At 40.1% G+C, this 21,035-nt stretch overlaps 2 protein-coding genes across 9 annotated transcripts in view; both read right to left on the bottom strand.

Moving 5' to 3' along the window:
• The window catches only part of GCNA (germ cell nuclear acidic peptidase), a 28,242-nt gene extending 26,310 nt beyond the window's left edge, over nt 1-1,932 (bottom strand). Inside the window, exon 1 of one of the 4 annotated variants that reach the window (XM_070604120.1) lies at nt 1,349-1,932. The gene's annotated coding sequence lies outside the window, so the exon portion shown is untranslated. The remainder of the gene's footprint in view (nt 1-1,348) is intronic. The other 3 variants (XM_070604121.1, XM_070604119.1, XM_070604123.1) reach the window with 3 other exon arrangements.
• Nucleotides 1,933-3,125: 1,193 nt separating this feature from the next.
• Nucleotides 3,126-21,035, bottom strand: part of OGT (O-linked N-acetylglucosamine (GlcNAc) transferase) — a 32,844-nt gene continuing 14,934 nt past the window's right edge. For all 5 annotated transcript variants that reach the window (XM_070604117.1, XM_070604115.1, XM_070604118.1 and 2 more), the window contains exons 6-22: nt 19,381-19,460; nt 18,693-18,888; nt 17,844-17,984; nt 17,148-17,248; nt 16,820-16,973; nt 16,630-16,731; nt 16,253-16,432; nt 15,421-15,579; nt 15,177-15,266; nt 13,846-13,971; nt 13,263-13,433; nt 13,035-13,151; nt 12,771-12,941; nt 10,753-10,905; nt 8,826-9,078; nt 8,447-8,570; nt 3,126-5,399 (exon numbers count right to left, since the gene is read on the bottom strand). In XM_070604117.1, coding sequence (XP_070460218.1) covers nt 5,225-5,399; nt 8,447-8,570; nt 8,826-9,078; nt 10,753-10,905; nt 12,771-12,941; nt 13,035-13,151; nt 13,263-13,433; nt 13,846-13,971; nt 15,177-15,266; nt 15,421-15,579; nt 16,253-16,432; nt 16,630-16,731; nt 16,820-16,973; nt 17,148-17,248; nt 17,844-17,984; nt 18,693-18,888; nt 19,381-19,460 — 2,493 coding nt within the window. In that variant the 3' untranslated portion in view covers nt 3,126-5,224. The remainder of the gene's footprint in view (nt 5,400-8,446; nt 8,571-8,825; nt 9,079-10,752; nt 10,906-12,770; nt 12,942-13,034; nt 13,152-13,262; nt 13,434-13,845; nt 13,972-15,176; nt 15,267-15,420; nt 15,580-16,252; nt 16,433-16,629; nt 16,732-16,819; nt 16,974-17,147; nt 17,249-17,843; nt 17,985-18,692; nt 18,889-19,380; nt 19,461-21,035) is intronic.

The raw sequence follows: 21,035 nt of genomic DNA, 5'->3' as shown, positions 1-21,035 counted from the left end.
ACGCCCCCCACGCCTCCACCCCTCATGCTCCCACCTCTCGTCCCCAGGAAATGCCACAGGATCGGGCCTAGACCCCTCCCTCCACTCCCGCCAGTCTTGCACCAACCAGGTCTCAACACCTCCACTCACGCCCCCCACGCCTCCACCCCACCTGCTCCCGCCTCTCGTCCCCAGGAACTCTCGCAGGATCAGGCCTAGACCCCTCCCCCTACTCCCGCCTAGTCTTGCACCAATCAGGCCTCGACTTCTCTACTCATCCCCCTACACCTCCACCCCCCTGCTCCCACCTCTCGTCCCCTGGAACTCTCACAGGATCAGGCCTGGAACGCTCCCCCAACTCCCGCTTCCCAACAGTCTTGCACCAATCAGGTCTCAACACCCCCACTGACGTCCCACAGAGCTCCACCCCCCTGCTCCCGCCTCTCGTCCCCAGGAACTCTCGCAGGATCAGGCCTTGATCCCTCCCCCCACTCCTGCCTCCCCCAAGTCTTGCACCAATCAGGCCTTGACACCTCCACTCACACCCCCCACGTCTCCACCCCACCCCCACCCCACTCCCGCCTCTCGTCCCCAGGAAACCTCGCAGGATCAGGTCTCGACCCCTCCCCGACTCTGAGCTCCCCCCCGCCGCCAGTCTTGCACCAATCAGGCCTTGACACCTCCACTCATACCCCCCACGTCTCCACCCCACCCCCACCCCGCTCCCGCCTCTCGTCCCCAGGAAACCTCGCAGGATCAGGTCTCGACCCCTCCCCGACTCTGAGCTCCCCCCCGCCGCCAGTCTTGCACCAATCAGGCCTCGACACCTCCCCTCACGACCCCCCCACCCCGTCCCCTCGCTCGCCTTTCGATCCTAGAGTATCAGGCATCGACCTCTCACATACACATCCCTACCTGTCGTCCACCTGCCCGGCTACTACCCTCTGCTCCGACTACAGTCAGCCAGCCAGCCTTCCACCCTCGGACATTGACCACCCCCACGCACCCACCCCTCCCACCTCACCCCGCCAGCTGTTCTTCCACCCCTCAGGCCTAGACACCCCCCAAACCGCACACCACCTCTCAGCCGCTCCCTCATGTCCCCAGTGGGATTCCTACTCCCCCAGCTTCCCCATCTTCGCTTTAGCAGAGTTAATATCCCTAAAAACTCCCTTCTTCTGAGAGCCCTTTTGCGCGCGTGTGTGGAAACAGGACAAATATTTTGTCAGAATCTCAGTCCCAAGGTTCATGGACAATCAGAGTGTCCAGGGCATATGGTGGTCCTGATTTTAATTAAGTCTGCTCAACTAGAACGAGCTTCAGGATTGTTCCCGCTTCAGTACCCACCTTGGTACCACCAGTCACCTACCTGCTTCTGCCGCCTCTCGCGTGGCCGATCGCAGCTCACCTCCGACTGCGCGTAGGGGGTATGCAGGATCCTCAGCACCCGAGGGGCACCAATCGCAGCACCTTTTATAGAGCCACGGCTCGGAGAGACAGGAACTGACGTGTTCCTGCCCTCCCTGTACCCACCAATCACAGCGTGATCACCAGGCAAATTTAAACTAACTTTGCAACTATGAACTCAAATTTGGCGCTCAGCCGCAGTGCTTCCGGAATCAGTTCACTTCCACCCGGTGTTGCTTATTTATCCCGAAAGCACCGTTTCATGCAGAGCTCAGGGCCCCACACCCATTTCTGTACTTTGGTGATCCCTAAATTAACTTTTTGGGGGACAGGGAACAACTGAGCTGAGCCCTCCCAAAGTTCCACCCTTGCGAGAACTTGGATAAGCGAGCCCTATTCCTTGCCTGAACCGCCCAAACCTTTACGTGTTTGCCCGCCCTCCAAACCACTCCGAGCTGGGGGGCGGGGGGGCTGAAGGGGGACGCAACGTGGGGGAGTGGCGCGGGCGAGGACACCTAGACCCCTAGATAAGCCTAAGGCAGCAACCCAACAGCGCCTGGCAACACTGAACTATGACATCTGCTGGAACCGTGGAGATAAAGAGGAGGTTTGTTACTTAAGATTTTTGGCACGAGCTCCAAACACACCAAGAAAAACACAAACAGGGGAAGCAGATGCTTTTTAGATTGTGCCCGTTTCTCTGGCAGACGCCCATAAATTTCAAAATTTAAGCATTTGACCAACAGAATACAAATAAAATATCCCTGCACTTCAAGTTATTAATAATAGTTTATTTCATGCTGGGCACTGTTCAAGTGTTTTATGTGGACTTAATCCTTATGACACTTTAAAAAGTAGGGAATGCTAGCACTCTCATTTTCCAGAGATCACACGGCTAAAAAGCGGCAGAGCTGGGCTTCGAACTCCAGCAGCACTACTTCTAAAACCTAAACTCTTAAGCACCAAACTACCTACATAGACATGTAAAAGTGCTGTGAGTTGACAGAGAATCAGATAAAAGGGGCTAATCATCATAACCCTATCTCTACAACAAACTTGCAAGTGTACCTCCACAAGCCCCTTCTATAAAAATGGGGATGATGTAACTGTGTGCCTCAGAAGTTTGGGCAAAGAACCTGAATGTTAGCTGCAGTTAACATTAAGAGGCATGTGCAATAGAAGAGGGAACCTTGCCGAGTAGGCTACTGGACACCTTTCCTCCCCATCTTTTAGGAAACAAACACTAGTTCACGTTAGGGCTTTGAGGATCACAACCCACAGAAGTTGAGAGGTAAATTACCTGAAATTTTATTGAAAAAAATTCTCATCGATATCTGAGAAAAAAGGCAGCTAAACAGCCTGCTCTGGTCCCTGATGCACTGATATCCTCCTCCCTGACACCTGCAGCTGAGTTCAACCACCGTACAGAGCAGGAAGGAACAGTCCACATAAAGAATTAGACTACGAGAGCAAATGAAACCAGAGCAGTCAGGAACAAGCATGAACGGCTGTGCAAGGAGCCACAGGCTTTCTGGTCGTTTTAATGGATCATACAGCAACCTCATTCCTCTACCACACTTGGCCGAGACAACAAAATTCTTAATATCATAGCTACACTAGGGAAATCTGGTCCTTTTGTTGCTCAGAGCCCTTCAAGTGTAGGTTCCATCATTGGATGAGCCTATTAGTCTATTCTGTCCAAAACTCAGTTTAACAGAACACAAAATACATCAGCCATATTAAGGGCAAATCATTCATTTATTGTTTAAAGATCGCAAGACAACATCTGGATTTCTGTAGCACAATTTAAATGTTTTACTTTTTTGATAAAGCAGAGTATAATAGAAAAAAACAATTCGTTTCCAGCAATATCTATATCTATTCAGAATTAAGTCTTCCACAGACATGTTACCTGGAAAGCCTGTTACAATAAGCAAAGCTTCACCCAGAGCGGCTACTTTTCGTGCCAGGAAAAGTCCATCCCTATAGGAGGAATGATGTGCTATGTAAACGGCTGCAAGGCCACAGCCTGAGGGCACTGGAAGTATATTATCCTATTCCACATTATGTAGTTTGGTGAATTTCAAACATCAGTTTATCTGCAACCATGCTGGCAACCTTAAACTGACATTTCAATCAGGTAAAAAATAAATTAAGAAATTCCTAAACTGATGTTTCTTGATTTACATTATTAAAAGGTACACAGTTCATTAACATGTAATTCTGACTAAGAATTACATTTGAGATTCCTTGCTCCGATTTTGGTTAACAGTAAGAATCGCTCAGAAATTCAAGTTCTTATTCATAATTTGTCAGCTAGGATACATTCAGACATCAGCTGCAACTACAGAACAGGTGCACTGCCTCAGCGCTTTGGAAAGACATGATCTAGAACACTACCAGCAGACACAGATTATCTGTTACTAGATAGCTTAAGTGCAGCACAGCAAGACAAAACATATATTCATATGTTGGCTTGTTTAAGCCTCAAGCCCTCAATCCTTTGTTGAGATCCATAATTTTATTCCTATGGTTTTTAAGAACTCAAGCTCCAGGAGGGCTAAAGTCTCATTTGGACTCCAAACCAAGTAGCGGTGCAGTTCGCTACTACGGAGGCTGACTCCACAGAGACTTCAAGACCAAGTCCAGAAGACAGTAAGTCTATGAGACCCTAGAGGGCTAAAAAGTGATTACTCATATACATAGCTGGTCCTTCAGAGCTTTTGACCTATAACAAGTTTTTTGACGAAAGTTATTTAATGTATTGGAGATAACTGTGACTTACGGATCAAATATTTGAATACTTATACTTACCTGGGATTTCATTTCTGCTGAAAGAAATAGGAAGAACAGGACTCACTTAAAAAAAAAAACAAACTTTAGAAAGGAAGGTAAAAATCTTATCACACACTATCACTTTTGGAAGCAGCATAAAGGGGCAGTCAAAGGTAAAACACTGGTGAAATAGGTCAAAACTAGGCCCAAAAAATCTCTATTATTATCATCAATGACAGTACCACAACTGTGCCCTTTATAATTAATAATCACTCCTCAGAATTTTCATTTGGCACCAGATGATGTGTTTAACAGAAACACTCTGGGATGTTTTGAATCAGACTTGGTTTTGTTAGCTGAGTTACAGGAGAAATTTTAAAGTGGGGGGAGGGGAAGAGAAGGAAATGGGAAATGGACCAGAAAAAAACTGAATCATCACCTAAACCAACAAAGCACTGATAGCTCCAAACATTAGGTCAGACACTAAAACGACTGATATAGGCTCAAGTGGTTTATAAAACCTATAAAAAGACTACACCAGCAAAGTCCTCAGGAACCTGTGGAGTTCAGAAAACTAAAACAAGGAGCAACATTTCAGCTTAAAACCTTATCTCAAGAGAACCATACACACTTCACATGAATAAAAATACCTGAAACCAAACATTTTTAAAAGCTCCAATACCCAAAATATAAAGAAAAAGATTCAATTCAGAAGACTCAATCAATCCATGGAATCACAAAACGGCTGGACAATCTCTATCTCCCCTCCACACTAACCATCCCATGGAAGACCAAGGGAGATCAGACCTTCCAGACCTATGCACCACCTGGTTGCTGCCAAATTCTACGGAGATTCCTTGTGGAACAGCAGTTTCCCACCTCTTGTGTCTCTCCCTATCATGCAGGAAGCAAGTCTGACTGTGCTATTCTATGATCGTTATTTGTCACCCATCTGCAACATGATACTGTACAGGTAAGTAAAAAGTACGTTATCTAGTTCCCTTTCCCCCAGAAGGTTGAGGCTCAGGTATAGGGGTAATTCTCCTGTGCATACAGTCTTTATTTAGGCTGACTCAGTGACTTCAACAGGCTTAATCATGTGATCAGGTTTGTTGCCAGCTGCGTAATGCTCCCACATCTGTAGATAAAGCCGCTCTAGTTCCATTGTGTATTGTTTGGTGTTGAACAGAGGGCTAGATATTCTCTGCTTCCAGACTTTGCCACGAATTTTCTTCAGGCTGGGTAATTAAAAAAAAAAAAAAAAGCCAAGTTTACAAATCAGAGCAGAAACTCAGAACTAGCCCCCATAAATACCTCGTCACCCTTGTGGTGAAATATATGGTGACCAAAGTTGACACTATTTTCTCTTCTGATTTGCCCCCTTACCTCAATGCTGAAAAAGGGAAGGGTCACAGCTAACATAATGCTAATGCTTATAACAAGTTCACCTCCACATACTCTGAAAAATTTTAGTTCTTTCCTAAACAAGTATATCCAAGAGACACCATGCTTTCTCCAATTCATCTCATTTCTACCTTTAAAATAAAAATAAGAATTGGCAATGATGCATCTATTCCTATGTACCACTGGTTAGAATGTAAACTGCTTATCCTTTTGGTAAGAAATTTAGCAATGTGTGTATTAATAACCTTAGATGTTCATAACCCAGTGACCTATCAATAACACTTTTAAATCTATTCAAAAGAAATAATCAGAGACGCAGATACACCTGGCCATGCAAAGATGTTCATTAAAGCATCATTTACAAGAGCCAAGTCACAAACAGAAGGTGAAATATTCAGTCTATGAACATTTTAATAAAATAGGAAAACACTCAATGGGAAAAGAAATTCAATGTCTAGTGACATAATTTTCCACTTATACATGAACTGAGTTGCTTATTTAGATATAAAAAAGTGTTCCTAACATCACCAAGACTACTTCTCTGTTCAGAAACAGGGGGAAAAATCACTTCTTCTGGAAACAGGGGCAAAGATTTCTCTCTCTATTCTCCCCTTCTGAATATAGCATTTGTCATGAAATTATTCTTATATGGAGAAAATTATTACTTCAGAACCAGAAGCTATAACATTCCTGTGCATTTTTAAAAGCAATTTAATAAGAAGTTGTTTTAATGTTTATTGCAACAGAACTACTAAAATGGCTATGCATATCTGTTGGCCTCAACCCAAACATGACCATATTAACGCTACTTTCCAAATAAAAATATTTCAGTGCTCTTTTTTTAACTTCTGTATGTCAATAGGAGAATGGTTAAACTGTGGTATATCCATACAACAAAATCCTACTCAACAACAAAAAGGAATAAACTACTGATACAAGCCATCAACATGGATGAATCTCAAAACACTATGCTGAGAGAAAGAAGCCTTCAGCGCACATACTGTATGGTTCCATTTGTCTAAGGTTGTAGAAAGGCAAAAGTAATTTATGGTGGGGAAAAAAATCAGAACAGTGGTCATCTCTGAGGGTTGGTGAGGAAGACCAACTGAGAAAGGGCATGCAGGAACTTTCTGGAGTGATGGTAATGTTCTCTATCTTGTTAGGGGTTTGAGTTATAAAGGTATTTCTCAAAACTCACTCAAGATTTGTGTATTCCCCTGAATATAATTTCTGCCTTAAAATAAAAAAGAAAGAAATATTAAACTCTAGCTAATGATGTCCATTCTGAAGTATTCAGGGTGAAGAGTACTGATGTCTGCAATTTACTCGAAAATGTATCAAATAAGATGGATTATTAGATGGATAGAGGAATAAATAGATGGACAGATACGTGATAAAGCAAGTATAGTAAAATGTTAGTGGTAGAATCTAGGTGGTAGGTATAGAAGTGCTTATTATAAAATTGAAAATTTTCATAACAAAATGTTGGGGAAAAGTAGTATGTGAAATCAACTAAGTTCCAAAAAGTAAAAAAAAAAAAAATACACTAAATTATTTACTGTAGTTCTCTCTGGGATGATGGACATGAATCTTAATTTTTTTAATGCCTGGGCTCAAAATTTTCACTCATTTTTCTTAGATGTATATGATGCTCCCTGGAGAAAATTTTGAAAATAATAAATAAATGCTTCATATCTGTTGAATGCTTACTATGTACTAAGAACCATTATAAGTGCTTTACATGGAACACCTTTTTTTCAATTCTTACAACATCTCGGCAAGGTAGGTACTATCCTTCATCCTCATTTTGCAGATGGAAAACTCAAGGCACACAGACACTAACTTGCCCAAAGTCACAAAGCTTTTAAGTGGGAGATCCTGGATTCAAACCCAGGCAGTCTGACTCAAAGTGGGTGTTTCTTTAAACTTCTATATAATATGCTACTTCTGAGAAAAACAAAAAGAAAAAAAACCACCCATAATACCCAAAGAAAAAACCGCAATTAAGACAGAAACATTATTTCACTATTTCATAAAAACTATGGATAAAGCATCATTTATCTACGCATCACTCCTCTAACTCCCATTCGTTTTGGGGCTTTTATGTTTGCTTTTTTTCCTTATGCTACAGTGAAGATGTGGCACTATTAGGGTCAAAGGTCTGGCCTTTTAAGGCTCTCAAAACTTTGATGAAGTGTTGTACCAATAAATGAAAAGGCCAGTGCCTCAATGCTCCCTCATCACTGCTATATTAAAAATCTCTTATTTTATAGGCAAATAACGGGTATACCCCAGTGTTATCTTAATTTACATTTCTACTACAGAGGTTGAAACTTTTTTCATGTTAACTGTTTATAATTCTACTTCAGAAAGCTGTCTGGTTATTTCCTTGTTTACTTTCCTATTAAGGATTTAAAACGTAAATTTTTTCAGCCTTTATACTTCTTAAGTATAGCCTGGCTATTAATATTCGACATAAGAAACAAAGATTTTTTTCCCCCCTTGTTTGCCTTTTCATTTTCTTGGCTTACTTTTATTCAGCCATTTACTCCTTACATAGTAAACCTATTGATCATTTATGAAAGTTTAGAAAGTTCTTCTCCTATCCAGAGATCATACAACTAATTCACCTATTTTATAGTCTTATTTTATGATTCTATTTTATATCACTTATATTCTCTGTAAATTTTCCTTATTTCCTTCACTTTACCATATACAGTCAATCCTCCGTATCTGTGGATGTAGAACCTGTGGATAGGGAGGGCTGACTAAGGGACCCGAGCATCCACAGATTTTGCTATCTGTTGAGGGGCTTAGAACCAACAATCCCTCATGGATACTGAGGGACAACTGCAATTTGTTCATGGAAAAGTTTACTTACTATTCTAGATCAGTTCCCAGTTTCACAGCTATGTCTTCATATTCTTGTCTATTTTTAGCAATAAGCTCAAGACAACCTAAACAAGTGAGCTGGGAAGCTGCAACTCGAGAAGCGAGGGTCTCTCCTGTAATAAGAAAGATAACATTTGCACATCTGAGAACGCAAATAGCACATGGTTATTAATGTTATGTTAAGTATCCACACAATGCAGATGAGGAGAATGAAGCCAAGTGCTCAGACTTGAACAAGTCTCATTTTCTACCATCTTGCCCTACATGTTGCTTCTAGTATACATGATTTCTCATCACGGGGGAGGGTGTCTCCTCTAAACGATTTTAAAAAGAACAAGGAAGATTCCAACGATTTATCAGGAACTCACCTGGCATAGTCACCATAGGTGTCCCTGCCCAGAGGACATCCATCCCCGTGGTGTGCCCATTACAAAGTGGTGTGTCCAGGCAGACGTCAGCCAGCTGGCCTCTCCTGACATGTTCCTCTTTAGGAGCAACAGGTGAAAAAATGATACGGTTCTGGGGAAGGCCCATGTTTTGTGCATACTGTTGAATATTAGGTTCTCCTACTGCTGGAAAACGCAACAGCCACAGCACACTATTGGGAACACGCTTCAGAATCTAAAATAGGGAAAATAAGAATTATTAATCGCAGCTCTGCCCTTCTCAAGAAAGGCTCCTATACATCTCTAATAATTCTACCACACTGTAGTCTTCCACCAGATAGCAGCCTACTGTGAACTTAAGCCTTTCCTTCACATAGACGAATGAGAGCAACTGAATTATAGGTTCCTGTTCTGCAAAGCTGTCCCCAAAGAGAGTTCAAAGAAAGAGGAGACTGATGTAAGAAGACACAAAACAAGTTACTAATTGGCAAAATCTGAGGCGGTTATGTCCTATGGGAATTGATACTGGCAGTGTTTTTTGCCGATAAGATAGGAATTTTCCATTTCAAATTTTAAATCCCCCACCATGACACAACAAATAGAGTTAGCTCAGACTCGCCTAATCTAGATCAAGTGTCAGCAGACGTTGTCTGTAAAGGACCAGACAGCAAATATCTTTGGCTTTGTGGCCACATGGACTCTGTCGTAACTGCTCAATTCTGCCCTTGTCACTGGAAAGCAGTCACAGACAATATGTAAACAAGTAGGCGTGGCTTTGTCAATAAAATTTTATTTACAAAAGCAGGCAATGGGCTGTATTTGTTCCACAGGCCATAGTTTGCCAACCCAATTTAGATCTGCTTCTACTCAATGTACCACATAAGTTCACCATCCTGTCTCTGAAAGACACGAGAACAGACGAATATTTCAGATTTTAGAAAAGTAGTACTGTGCATACATATTACATAACACCCTCAGCAGCAACTCCCTATAAACAAACACATTAGTACCTGTGCAGCGAGATGTAAGAGTTCATACTAAATGGAATAAATAAAAGACCACAAATAGCCTAACATCAGTTCAGGTAGTTTTGCTGCCAAATAAATTTGCCACAAACTTACAAAAAAATCTTTTGGTTTGGGGGTTTTTTGAACATTGGGAAGTGAAGATTAAGGGATAGTAAACCTATACTCATCTGCTTCCTCTTCTCCTCCACCCTCCCCCTCCTTTAAAAAAAACATATTAATCAGAAAAAAAAACCAACCAAGAATTATCTCCATTTTAGCTCTAGGGAAATAAGAGCCAGTGATGGATAGCAAAGTTTAGAACCTTCAGAGGTCCTACTTATGCAAACTGCTCTGATGAACTGACTGAGAGGTAATGGCATAAATCAATTCCTTATTAGTTATAACTCTACAATATTGCAAGAATTTTAAACATGGGTGGATGTACATAACACTTTCTGCTATCAGTTTAGACCATGAGTTGGCAAACTATAGCCTGTGAGCCAAACCTGGCATATTGCCTGTTTTTGTAAATAAAATTTTATTGGAATACACTTACCCTTATTCATTTACATAATGTTTATAGTGTTTTCCTGCTACAATGGCAGAGTTGAGTAAATGTGACAGTGTACAGACTGCAAAACCAAAAATATTTACCATCTGGCCCCTTTAAGAAAAAGTTTGCTGATCCCTGGTTTTGAATACATAAATTAAATAGGTTCATAATGTGATACTTAGACACTGGAAGAAGAAATCAAAAATGGCTGAAAAATCTACAACTCTTGAAGATTAGAAATGAGCAAAACAGCTCCTGAATGGGGGTAGGGGGCAGCCTCAGCAAGATGGCCTATATACAGAATCTTTACTGGTCTCTAGACATTAACAATGAATCTACACATACTCACATTTGCCCACATCTGTAAAGTAGAAGGATCGATTTTATATAACTGATTGAAGTTACAGTACACAATGGCATCTTCTGGTAACCCATACTGAGAACGTGTAGTTACGATAATGGTGCGGGGAACCTCCTCTCCAGTGGCAGCCTTATTGTTGATCTGAACAAGAACAAGAATATGATGATTACATTTAAAGTCAATGTAGTATAATATTTTTTAATCAATAAAGAATCTTTTTTTTTAAAGATTTTTTTTTTCCTTTTTCTCCCCAAAGCCCCCCAGTACATAGTTGCATATTCTTCGTTGTGGGTCGTTCTAGTTGCGGCATGTGGCACGCCGCCTCAGCGTGGCCTTATGAGCAGTGCCATGTCCGTGCCCAGGATTGGAACCAACGAAACACTGGGCCACCTGCAGCGGAGCGCACGAACTTAACTAATCGGCCACAGGGCCAGCCCCAATAAAGAATATTTAAGATGCGAAATGGTATAACCATTAAAAGGTCACTGAACTATAATAGGAGAAAATATTCATGACATATTAAACTTAAAAAGGAAAAACTTACAGGATTATCTTAATTTGGGGAGGATTGTACTATGAAACTTCTCACTCTAACCAAAAAGTTCCCTTCAAAACCCTATTAATCCAGGGGGCCGGCCCCATGGCCGAGTGGTTAAGTTCATGCACTCCGCTTCAGCGGCCCAGGGTTTCACCGGTTCGAATCCTGGGCGCCGACATGGCGCCGCTAATCACAGTCACACTGAGGCGGCATCCCACATGCCACAACTAGAAGGACCCACAACTAAAAATTCACAACTTTGTACCGGGGGACTTTGGGAGAAAAAGGAAAAATAAAATCTTTAAAAACAAAAAAAAAAACGCTATTAATCCAACAGCAAGCTTTCGCTCACTCTTTTCTTCATGAATAAAATGTCCTTTCCCAATCACACCCACCTTCAAGGCTAAACTTAAATCACTATTCCAAACGATCTCTACTAAGACTGTCTCTCCTCACACTGATCATCACTATTTCTGGGCATCTATGTACACAACTATAGTCTTATCTTGCAATTCCCACACATCTGAGTACTGCCTTACATTGTTACGTAACTATTCCAGGTGTGTATGGACATTGGGTACATATGGGCATTGTGTTCTACACTCAAAATTCTTTGTCCCTGTGCATTTCAAGAACTATACTATTTTTTTTCTTAAGCATGCCTGCCCTATTGTTTCAAATGCCAGTTAACCAGAGGGGAAAAAAACACATCACTGTCTTTTTAGCCCAACATACATTATAAGCGATTATTATTAATTCTTTTACCTGAACAGGAGCAGGCCTGAAGAGCAGAGTTCATTTCGAGCACTCTTGGTATAAACTGTTATACCACTACAAGTGTTAACTCCTAGGAGGCCAGAGATCCTTGCCTTATCATCTCTTCACAGAGCTACATATTCACTTACAAGTATCTGATATATATTTATTGCGTACATACTACATCACTATGGCTAAGATACGGGCCCTAAAGTAATTCAATTCAGTGGAGAATACAAACCCAGGGAATTATAACACGTTGTGCTGGATGCAAAGATATACCCCAAATATTACAGAAGCAGAGAAGACAGGTACCAATAAAGCAGGGAAGGACAGGTTAGGGATAAGGATAGGAATGGATTCCTGGAGGAGCTATCTGAACGGAAAGTCTTAAAGATGAACAAGATTTAACCAGGGAAAGGATGAATTACAGAAGCAAGAAACTGTATGATGCCTACAGATAGTTCAGCATTGACCAGAGTAAAGCCACAGGCAGGGAGTAACAAGATATTAACACAGAAGACTCGGTAAACAACCCGCTGGCTGAATCCAGGAGACTTTTAAAAATCACACGATGCCAATTTCCACTGAATTCATTTCCTCATCTATAAAACAAGGATAATGATGCTTACCTCCTAGGGTTATTATGAGATCTAAAGGAAATGAATGCATACATGGTGGTACATGTTACGCTCTATTATTCTCTTCTCACCTGGGTAGTCGCCAGTCCGTTGCTAATACTGAACCCATTAATTGTTATCTGAATTTGTCCTCTGTTAATCATTTCAATGACTGCTTCTGCAATAGTATTCATAGGAATGACAGGCATATTAAGAGCTGTATTACTGCTATCTGCATTGTCTCCTCCATCAGGACATTTCATCTTTAAAAAAAAATAACACAAAATGCATCATTAGGAAAAGGATCCCAAATGCGGATAACTTTATTTCAATGACAATATTGACCAGGTTCTGACCTTGACAATTTTCACATCTGGCAGACTATCAAGAAATGCTTTGAGGTCGATGCCATTCAGAACAATCCGATTGTCATAAATGTGCCCATTGGACTTAAAATCGATGACTGCTTTTTTCTAATGGAAAAAAGTTTCATACATGTCTTTCAGGATGCATAGGGACACCAGCAAGGAAATAAATGACTATAGTTCTTTGCAATGCCCCCATAGCACTCTTTTTCTACCTACCTTCAGGTGAGGGAACATATTAGCATGATCACCAATAAAGAAAGTATGGGGCATATAAGCCAGTTTCTCAGAATACTGCTCAGCAACTTCAGCTGGTGAAGTTTCCTGATCAGTGATGATATAATCCATGAAAAGCGCACCACTAGTCCCAGGGTATCCCAGCCACATTGCCTAAAAGAAAAAAAGTCAAGCCAGACCAAAAACTAAGAACTTTCATCAAACGGGTCCAAAATTAAATAAGTAAACAAACAAACAAGGAGGGCTGACTTCTTTAGCCAAGAACAATCAAGTAGTATTTTAGACTAACCTTCTAAGTGCTAAAATGTTCCTGCAATTTACAAGATAGAACAACTGTTTATACCCAACTCTGAATTGCATGTCTCCATAAACATGTACCTGTGGGCATTGTGTCCACACTCAAAATTTTTTGTCCCTGTACATCTCAAGTACTACACTTTCGTTTTTTCCTTAAGTCAGGCACATCTGCCCTATGGTTTCAAATGTCAGGTAACCAAAGGGAAAAAAAACACATCACTGTCTTTTTAGCCCAATACACATTATAAGCAATCATTAATTCCTTTACCTGAATAGGAGCTGGCCTGAGAGCAAAGAGTTCATTTCGGGCACCCTTGGTATAACCATTCATATTTACAAGGATGTGTATACCATCCTGGTGGATGCGATCAGCTGCTTTTCCATTGCATGGAATCTATGGAATAAAACAATAAGAACGCACTATGTAGAACCACAGACTGATTCAATTAGCTTTAATGACATTAAATGGAATTCAGATTCCCAGATGCAAAAGTGGTAAGAACACAAATTACATCAATGCAAGGTAAAAATATGGGCCCAAAACATTACAGAAACAGAATAAAGAGAAAGGAGAGTTTACTTCTAGATTGAATGTATGAATAACAAGGCTTCATAGAGGAACTGGTTATTTGAAATGGGCCTTCAAAGATGGATAGGGGTCTAAGGGAGTTGGACAGAATACAATCTTGGTAGAGAACAGTATGAATAAAGAACCAGAGTAAAATGCATGGTGGGTTTACAAAAGGGTGAGTAGATCACATCTATTTGGTACAGAGTATACATGAGGGCAAATGGTGGGTGAAAAGTACTGGCAAACTAGATTGTGGTCAAACTTAGAAGGCCTGGCTAAACTCTGAGCCCCTGAAAGTCTCAGAGGTGGAGGGCAGTATGCTTCTTAGTCATACAGTCCAACCCGACATCAAAAATGGTCAGGTATACTTCCGAAGCAACAGCTATACTGCAAAGAGGTTGGTACGTATATTATTTTTTCAATGACAAGAGTCTCACAACCCTTCTGCTAGGACTTCAATGATTCATATAGGAATTACTAGATATACTATATACTGCATAAATCTATTAGTCACCAAAGTGGCCAATAGAGCCTATAAAGAAAAAACTCAAAGTCTACACCCTCAGCAAATTAATTCCCCTACAGGTTCCAATCTTCATTTATCATAAAATGTACACCCCTAGAGGAAATAGCAATAGAGCAAGTATAAAGATAACCAAAGGCAAAGGCCCACAAAAATAGATGAACCATAGTCCACCTATTTTCTTTAACTGACCTCTCCTTCTTCCACGCCACCATTTTGTTCAACTTATTCAGTTAATATTAAGTGTCTACTGTCGCAAGTGCTGGCTCAATCCCCGAAAAAGTTTTACGTCCAAACACATATATACCACATTTCTATTTCATTTGCAACCTCAGCAAAATCCATGCCAATTATAAATGTAAACGACCAAGGAAATAAGATCAAAGCTATTGCCTATCTGTAGTGGATGTTTAATACCTGTCATGAAAAATACTAGCTATATGCCAATAGTTTTATTCACTCTTTTCTCAAAATAAAAAGTTGCAAGTTCAAGAATTTCACCCACCTGAGAAAGATCAATGAAATGATTAGCTTCTGCCATCACCTTTACTCGGAAGTTAGTGCCATCATCTGGGCTCAGGGCATAACAGAACACCTGAAAGGCAGCATACAGTATATTTAACAACTTCGGCTCAAATCTTTCCAAAAAGACACTAGGTTTAACATCTAATGGCGACAATAAAGCCACCACCATGGGTTTTTTTTTTCCCCATAAACAAACAATGACTACAGGGAAACACTAGTCTTACCTCAAATTTATCAGGATTGTGCATGCCTGGAATAGACTGCATAAGGTGAGAAGTAGGATGATTCCCAAAGTCAGAACTCACATAGCCTACACGCAGTCGACCGTCACTGAGCTTCAAGTCTTTTGGATGTTCATATGGTGGTTTATGAAGGACATTAATCTACCAATGGAATCCAATGCTTGTTAGTAAAGTTCAGTCTATCCGTAAATTTGCATCTAGGAAAACTGACTAAAAACAATACCAAACCTCTACCTCACACCTGTTGAAAATGGTTTGCCCAGAATACTTTAATTCAGATCACCAGTTCAATGCAACCTTAGCAGTCTATAATACGCTTCATATTTCGACCTGCTCCTGGGGCCTAATGACATAGACGAGCAAATCTAAAACTTGTACAAAGGAGGCAGTGTGGACAGAGCACGACAAACACTGCATTTTAGAAAATTCTGTAGGGAAGCATTTTTAAAAATCAGAATTACACCTAGCACTCCATCCAACCTATGCTGCCAAGCAAATTCCAAGCTTTGATCAAGCTCTAATTCTCCAAGGTGAGTATAAAATACCACTTTATTAAACATTATGGTTTTCAAATTAAAGGAAAACACCATCAGTCTATTGTTAGTATATCAGTTAAGATTCCACCTTATGGGATGAAGGCGGTTCTGACTGAAGACAGGACACAACGGAATGGGTTTCCGGGGTGGCCGATAAAGATTCATTTCTCAACTTGGGTGGTGTTTACCTTCTGATAACTCATTAAGCCATACATTTGACTCATGTATTCTTCTCTGTTTTACTTTACAATAAAAAGATTAAAACAAAAGAATCACACCTTATCCAAGCAGAGGTTCCCATGCCTCTCAGCAATAGCCTTCCTGAATCCATGAGAAAGAGGATATAGCATACTATGATGAGGATGCACCGAAGGCAACCTGTTCTTCTCTAACTGGTCAGCCACAATACTGACCAACTTCTTCATTCGCTCATCATAGTCTGTCCAATCACAGACAATCTAGAGGAGGCAAAAAGAAGTTATTATCTGAAAAACCCTATTCCAGGATTTAACATTTTATGTGTCTTTGGCCAAAAGTAATGTCAGATAACCTATTAAAAAACACTGTCTCCAGCTAGGCTTGGATTAATACAGCACGTAACTATTAAAAAGTGATTACAACACTGAAAGCCAACTATTAGCCTGTTATTCTTTACCTGCAGGCAATGAGCCAAGTTACAATAAGCATCAGGAAAATCAGGTTTAAGTTTCAGAGCAGTGCGGTAAGAAGCTATTGCTTCTGGAATATTCCCTGAATCCTGGAAAAAATAAAGTGAGATGATTAAAAATTTTCCTGCAATTAAACATTAGGTGCTAAGATGCACACATCATAATAAACAGTAGTACCTTGTGAATGGAAGCCAGATTGCTGTGGGCATCTGCAAACGCAGGGTTTATCTGAATGGCACGAGTATAACACTGCAAGGCTCCCTGCACATCCTGCATCTCCTTTAAAGTGTTTCCCATATTAGAGTAGGCATCAGCAAAGGTAGGACTGATTCTAAAGGAGAGGACAACGGTTTTATTTATCTAATACAAAACCCTCTCACCCTCTGTAATGTTAATTTAGTCTGTTGTTATTAACAAGTCATTTTAGCACATGCCAAATGTGCCAAACATCAAATATTTTAAAATTTCAAAGAAAAAGAAAAAAACAAGGCTGTGAGCCTCTCACCGAATAGCCTCCTTATAATGCATCAGAGCTTCCTGCAGTTTTCCCTGCTGCTGCAATACACTTGCTAAATTCGAATGGGCAGCAGCAAACTCCGGAAAGACCTATAAAGAGTCAGATGACACCTGAGGTTTAAAAAAACTACTCAACAGCAGTGATAACTTACCACAATAACTTTGGTCAAGTACTTTTATATTCCTATACTTCTCTCCACCTTCTCTAAGTCTACTCATTCTTCAAAGCTGGGTAGTTCAAATTTGACCTCCTCCTTTACTTTATACCTCTTGTTTCAAAACATAATGAGATAGACCTCCCTTCATCTTAGTTTATGCTGATTACTCCAGCATCTCTTCTGAAATCTCTCTCTTCTAAATTCCTGCCACACCCACCAACCACCACCATTACAGCTATCAGGCACTGAAATTATATACTTACTGGTCTTACTGGTAATTTCTCTTAAGCTGTAGCTGACTGTTTAATTTTTGTGTGCAGATCTTATCTACCCATAAAATAATAAACTCAATGGAGAGATTTTCTTGAATGTCACACAGGACCTCACTCATACCTTAGGCAGTCAATTACTGGTTCAAGATTCAACCACTCTCTATTTTTACAAGAGGTGGACGACATGGCAAACTTGACTGCCTTCCCTCTACTATCACATACACAAAATACCCAGCCACACCACCCTCAACATACTTCTAATGCTTTACGATACAAGCGAACTGCCTCTTCAATGTTTCCCTGTTCTCGTTTGATATTGGCTAGGTTATTCAGAGAGTCTGCATGAGTGGGACACAGCCGGAGAGCTGTATTGTAACAATCTTCCGCTTCGGCAACCTAGAAAACAAAACAAACTATTCAAAACCTATCGGAGGAATCAAAGAGCTACCGCTGATATTATTCTAACAATTGTTTAATTAAGCCTAATGGCTGATGTTAAAGAGAAAACCAAAAGGCCAAAATGGCGTCACTCACGCTAAAGCCCATAATACCAAATCTAGATTTCATACCTAATCTAATTGCAGTTTCAACCTTTCCCAGAAATGTAAATCTTAATCAACCAGTCTGGAATTTTCTGGTCAGCACCAATGAGGTAATCTGTCTCACAGGCCCTTCTCAATCACCCAGAGGAAGAAGAGGCAAGCTACACATAAAACCCTTGCCTTCCTTTCCCTCTAAAAAAGATGTCCAGGCCTAAAAATAATCCTTTCTTTTCATTTGCTAATAGCTCCCTTGCTCCACCCTTCTTCCTGTAAAAACCTTCCATTTGGTACAACCCCTCTGAGCTCCCTTCTGCTTGCTAGATGGGGTGCTGCCTGATTCATAAATCGTTTAATAAAAGTCAATTAGATCTTCAAATTTACTCGGCTGAATTTTGTTGTTCAACACTGGTAACATTCCAGAAAACATTATTTTTGCTATTCTTCCTCTCAACCAAACTCCAAAGTAAAATAATTTACCACCTCAATATTTAATAATAATATGTAAAAAGACTTTTTTAATCCTACCAAGTAACAAAGAAATAGACTGAACAAAAATCCTTACACTGCCCTTCTCTTTGAGAGCATTGGCTAGGTTGCAGTAAGCATCAGGAAAATGTGGTTGCAATTCAATAGCTCGCCTGTAGGTGTCTATTGCCAGATCTATCAGGCCTTGCTCATAGTATACACAAGCCAGGTTGCCATGCACGACTGCATGATTTGGACTCAAGCTTAGGGCCCGAAGGTAAGCTGCCACAGCTCTGGAAACAAAAAAAAAGACACACAATGAAACTAACTTTTAATGGATGCTTTGTTAGAATTAATGCATCCTACAGTATAATTAACCTCAAATCAAAACTGCACCTTTATAAAATGTATTTTCACACTGACAAATATTGTATTCCCACACAAGAAATAGGCATTCCTTTGACAACAACAAAAAGTCAGGATCTACGTAGCTTTCTGAATCAGATAAAAGGAATAATTTAGTCTAAAGATAACCATTTCAACAGTCTTACAAAAGAAAGGAAATTTCAACTAAACTCCTAGTGAGAAGGATAACGGCTCTGTGGAAAGTCAACAATGAAAAGTCAGGTAAATAAAAGGTAAAACAGCAGACATGATCAGGGAAAAGCAACATACTAGAAAAGGGAAATGTATTTCAAGGGACACTGTCACAGTTTCAGTCCAAACTCTCAAGTGTTGACACAACAAAGACTCGAGAAAATGTATCAAATATAACATTCTCTCACCTGTCAAAAATCCGTGCCTCTTTCAAGACATTTCCTAAATTAATATAAGCATCCAGAAAATTCGGGTCAAGGGTGACAGCCTAAAAAATCAGAAGACAGTTACTCAGAGCAAGTTAAGATTTCAGATTAAGCTCCCAACTATAATTTTTTATTCTGAGATAATTTTAGACCTCTGATTACATTTTCTAGTATAATTAAATCTTATTTCTTTCATTTTTAAAACCCAATTATTTTAGTACCCACTCATTATTCACAAATCTCAACGTTATCAAAATAACTTCTCGCATAATATAAGAGCAAAATGTGTCCTGAAGGGAAAAATTTTAGATTGGGTCTGCTCCAATTTTATTGAGCTGAATACTTCTAATGGTTGGCACTACTGTATTCACAATTAATCAGCCTAACTCTTCTAAAAACTAACGGCAGGGAGAAGCAGCAAGCTCTAACTGATACAGAAAATACATACCTCAGTAACTACAACTGTATACACAGGATGACTTCAGTAAGATATGTAATTAGAGCTGTATACTCAGTGAGACACATTACTTTAAGGAGATACTAACATTAAATGGTTTTATCCAAATAGTTCTGAAGTTGTCTTAAAATATGGTCAGATGTAGCTAAAGCAGTGATTCTCAACCCCGGCAGTATATTAAGAATTCACCTTCTAAAAGGTGCCTGGGCTCCATCACAGGCCAGTTAAATCAGATCCTCCGAAGATGGAGCCAGGATATCCCTATCTTTTACAAGCTCCTCATGTACAACCAAGGTAAAGAACCACTGAGCAAAAGAGGTGGGGTACTCCTATAGTGTAATACATGCAAACCTTAATTGAAATACTGAAAAGATAAAGGTAATGAGTAACTGAATTAAAGATTCATAAAAAACACTCCTCTTCACTTAGATGGCAACTCTTGTAGTAAAGACAACATGATGCACTTGTGTTTTCTACAGTGACAGATGTCCACCTCAAAAACTTCACTTTTCGTTACAGAAAATTTCAAACATATACATGAGAGGAATATAACAAACTCCCAGGTCTCCACCATCCAGCTTCGACAATTAACAAATCATGCTTAATTTTATTTAATCTATATTCCAACCTAACGCCCCCTCTTTCCAGGTCATTTTGAAGCTAATCCCAGACATATTAATCCATCCGAAGATATTTCGAAATGTATCTCAGGCACAAGACAGGAATACTTTTTCCTCCCAACATAACCACAATACCAGTATCACACGTAAAATAACTGACAGCAATTCCTTAATATCAAGTATCCATTCAGTGGTCCAACTTCTGATTAACTTTGATTCAGGATTTAAATAAGACTCATACAACTTGTCAACATGCCTTTGTGAGTTTCTTTTAACCTTTTAAATTAAAGGCTTAATTTAAATCTTCATTTTTATTCCTGTAATTTGTTGAAGAAATCAGACCATTGTCCTATACAGCTTCCCATAGTTTGGACTTTGCTGATTGCATCCCTATGGTGTACTTTAACGTTTCCCTGTCCCATGTACTTCCTACCAATTTCCACATTGGTAGTTAGAACTACAAATGTAATCAGATTTGGGTTCTCTTCTCTTTTTGCAAGGCTAGTTCGCTGGTGGAACTGTTTACTTCCATATCACAAGATACATAACATGTCTGGTTG

The sequence above is a fragment of the Equus przewalskii genome, chromosome X (assembly GCF_037783145.1).
Source record: "Equus przewalskii isolate Varuska chromosome X, EquPr2, whole genome shotgun sequence".
NCBI classification, from domain to species: domain Eukaryota; kingdom Metazoa; phylum Chordata; class Mammalia; order Perissodactyla; family Equidae; genus Equus; species Equus przewalskii.
Note: the sequence above shows the minus strand (reverse complement) of the source record. Positions and strands in the feature narration are given on the sequence as shown.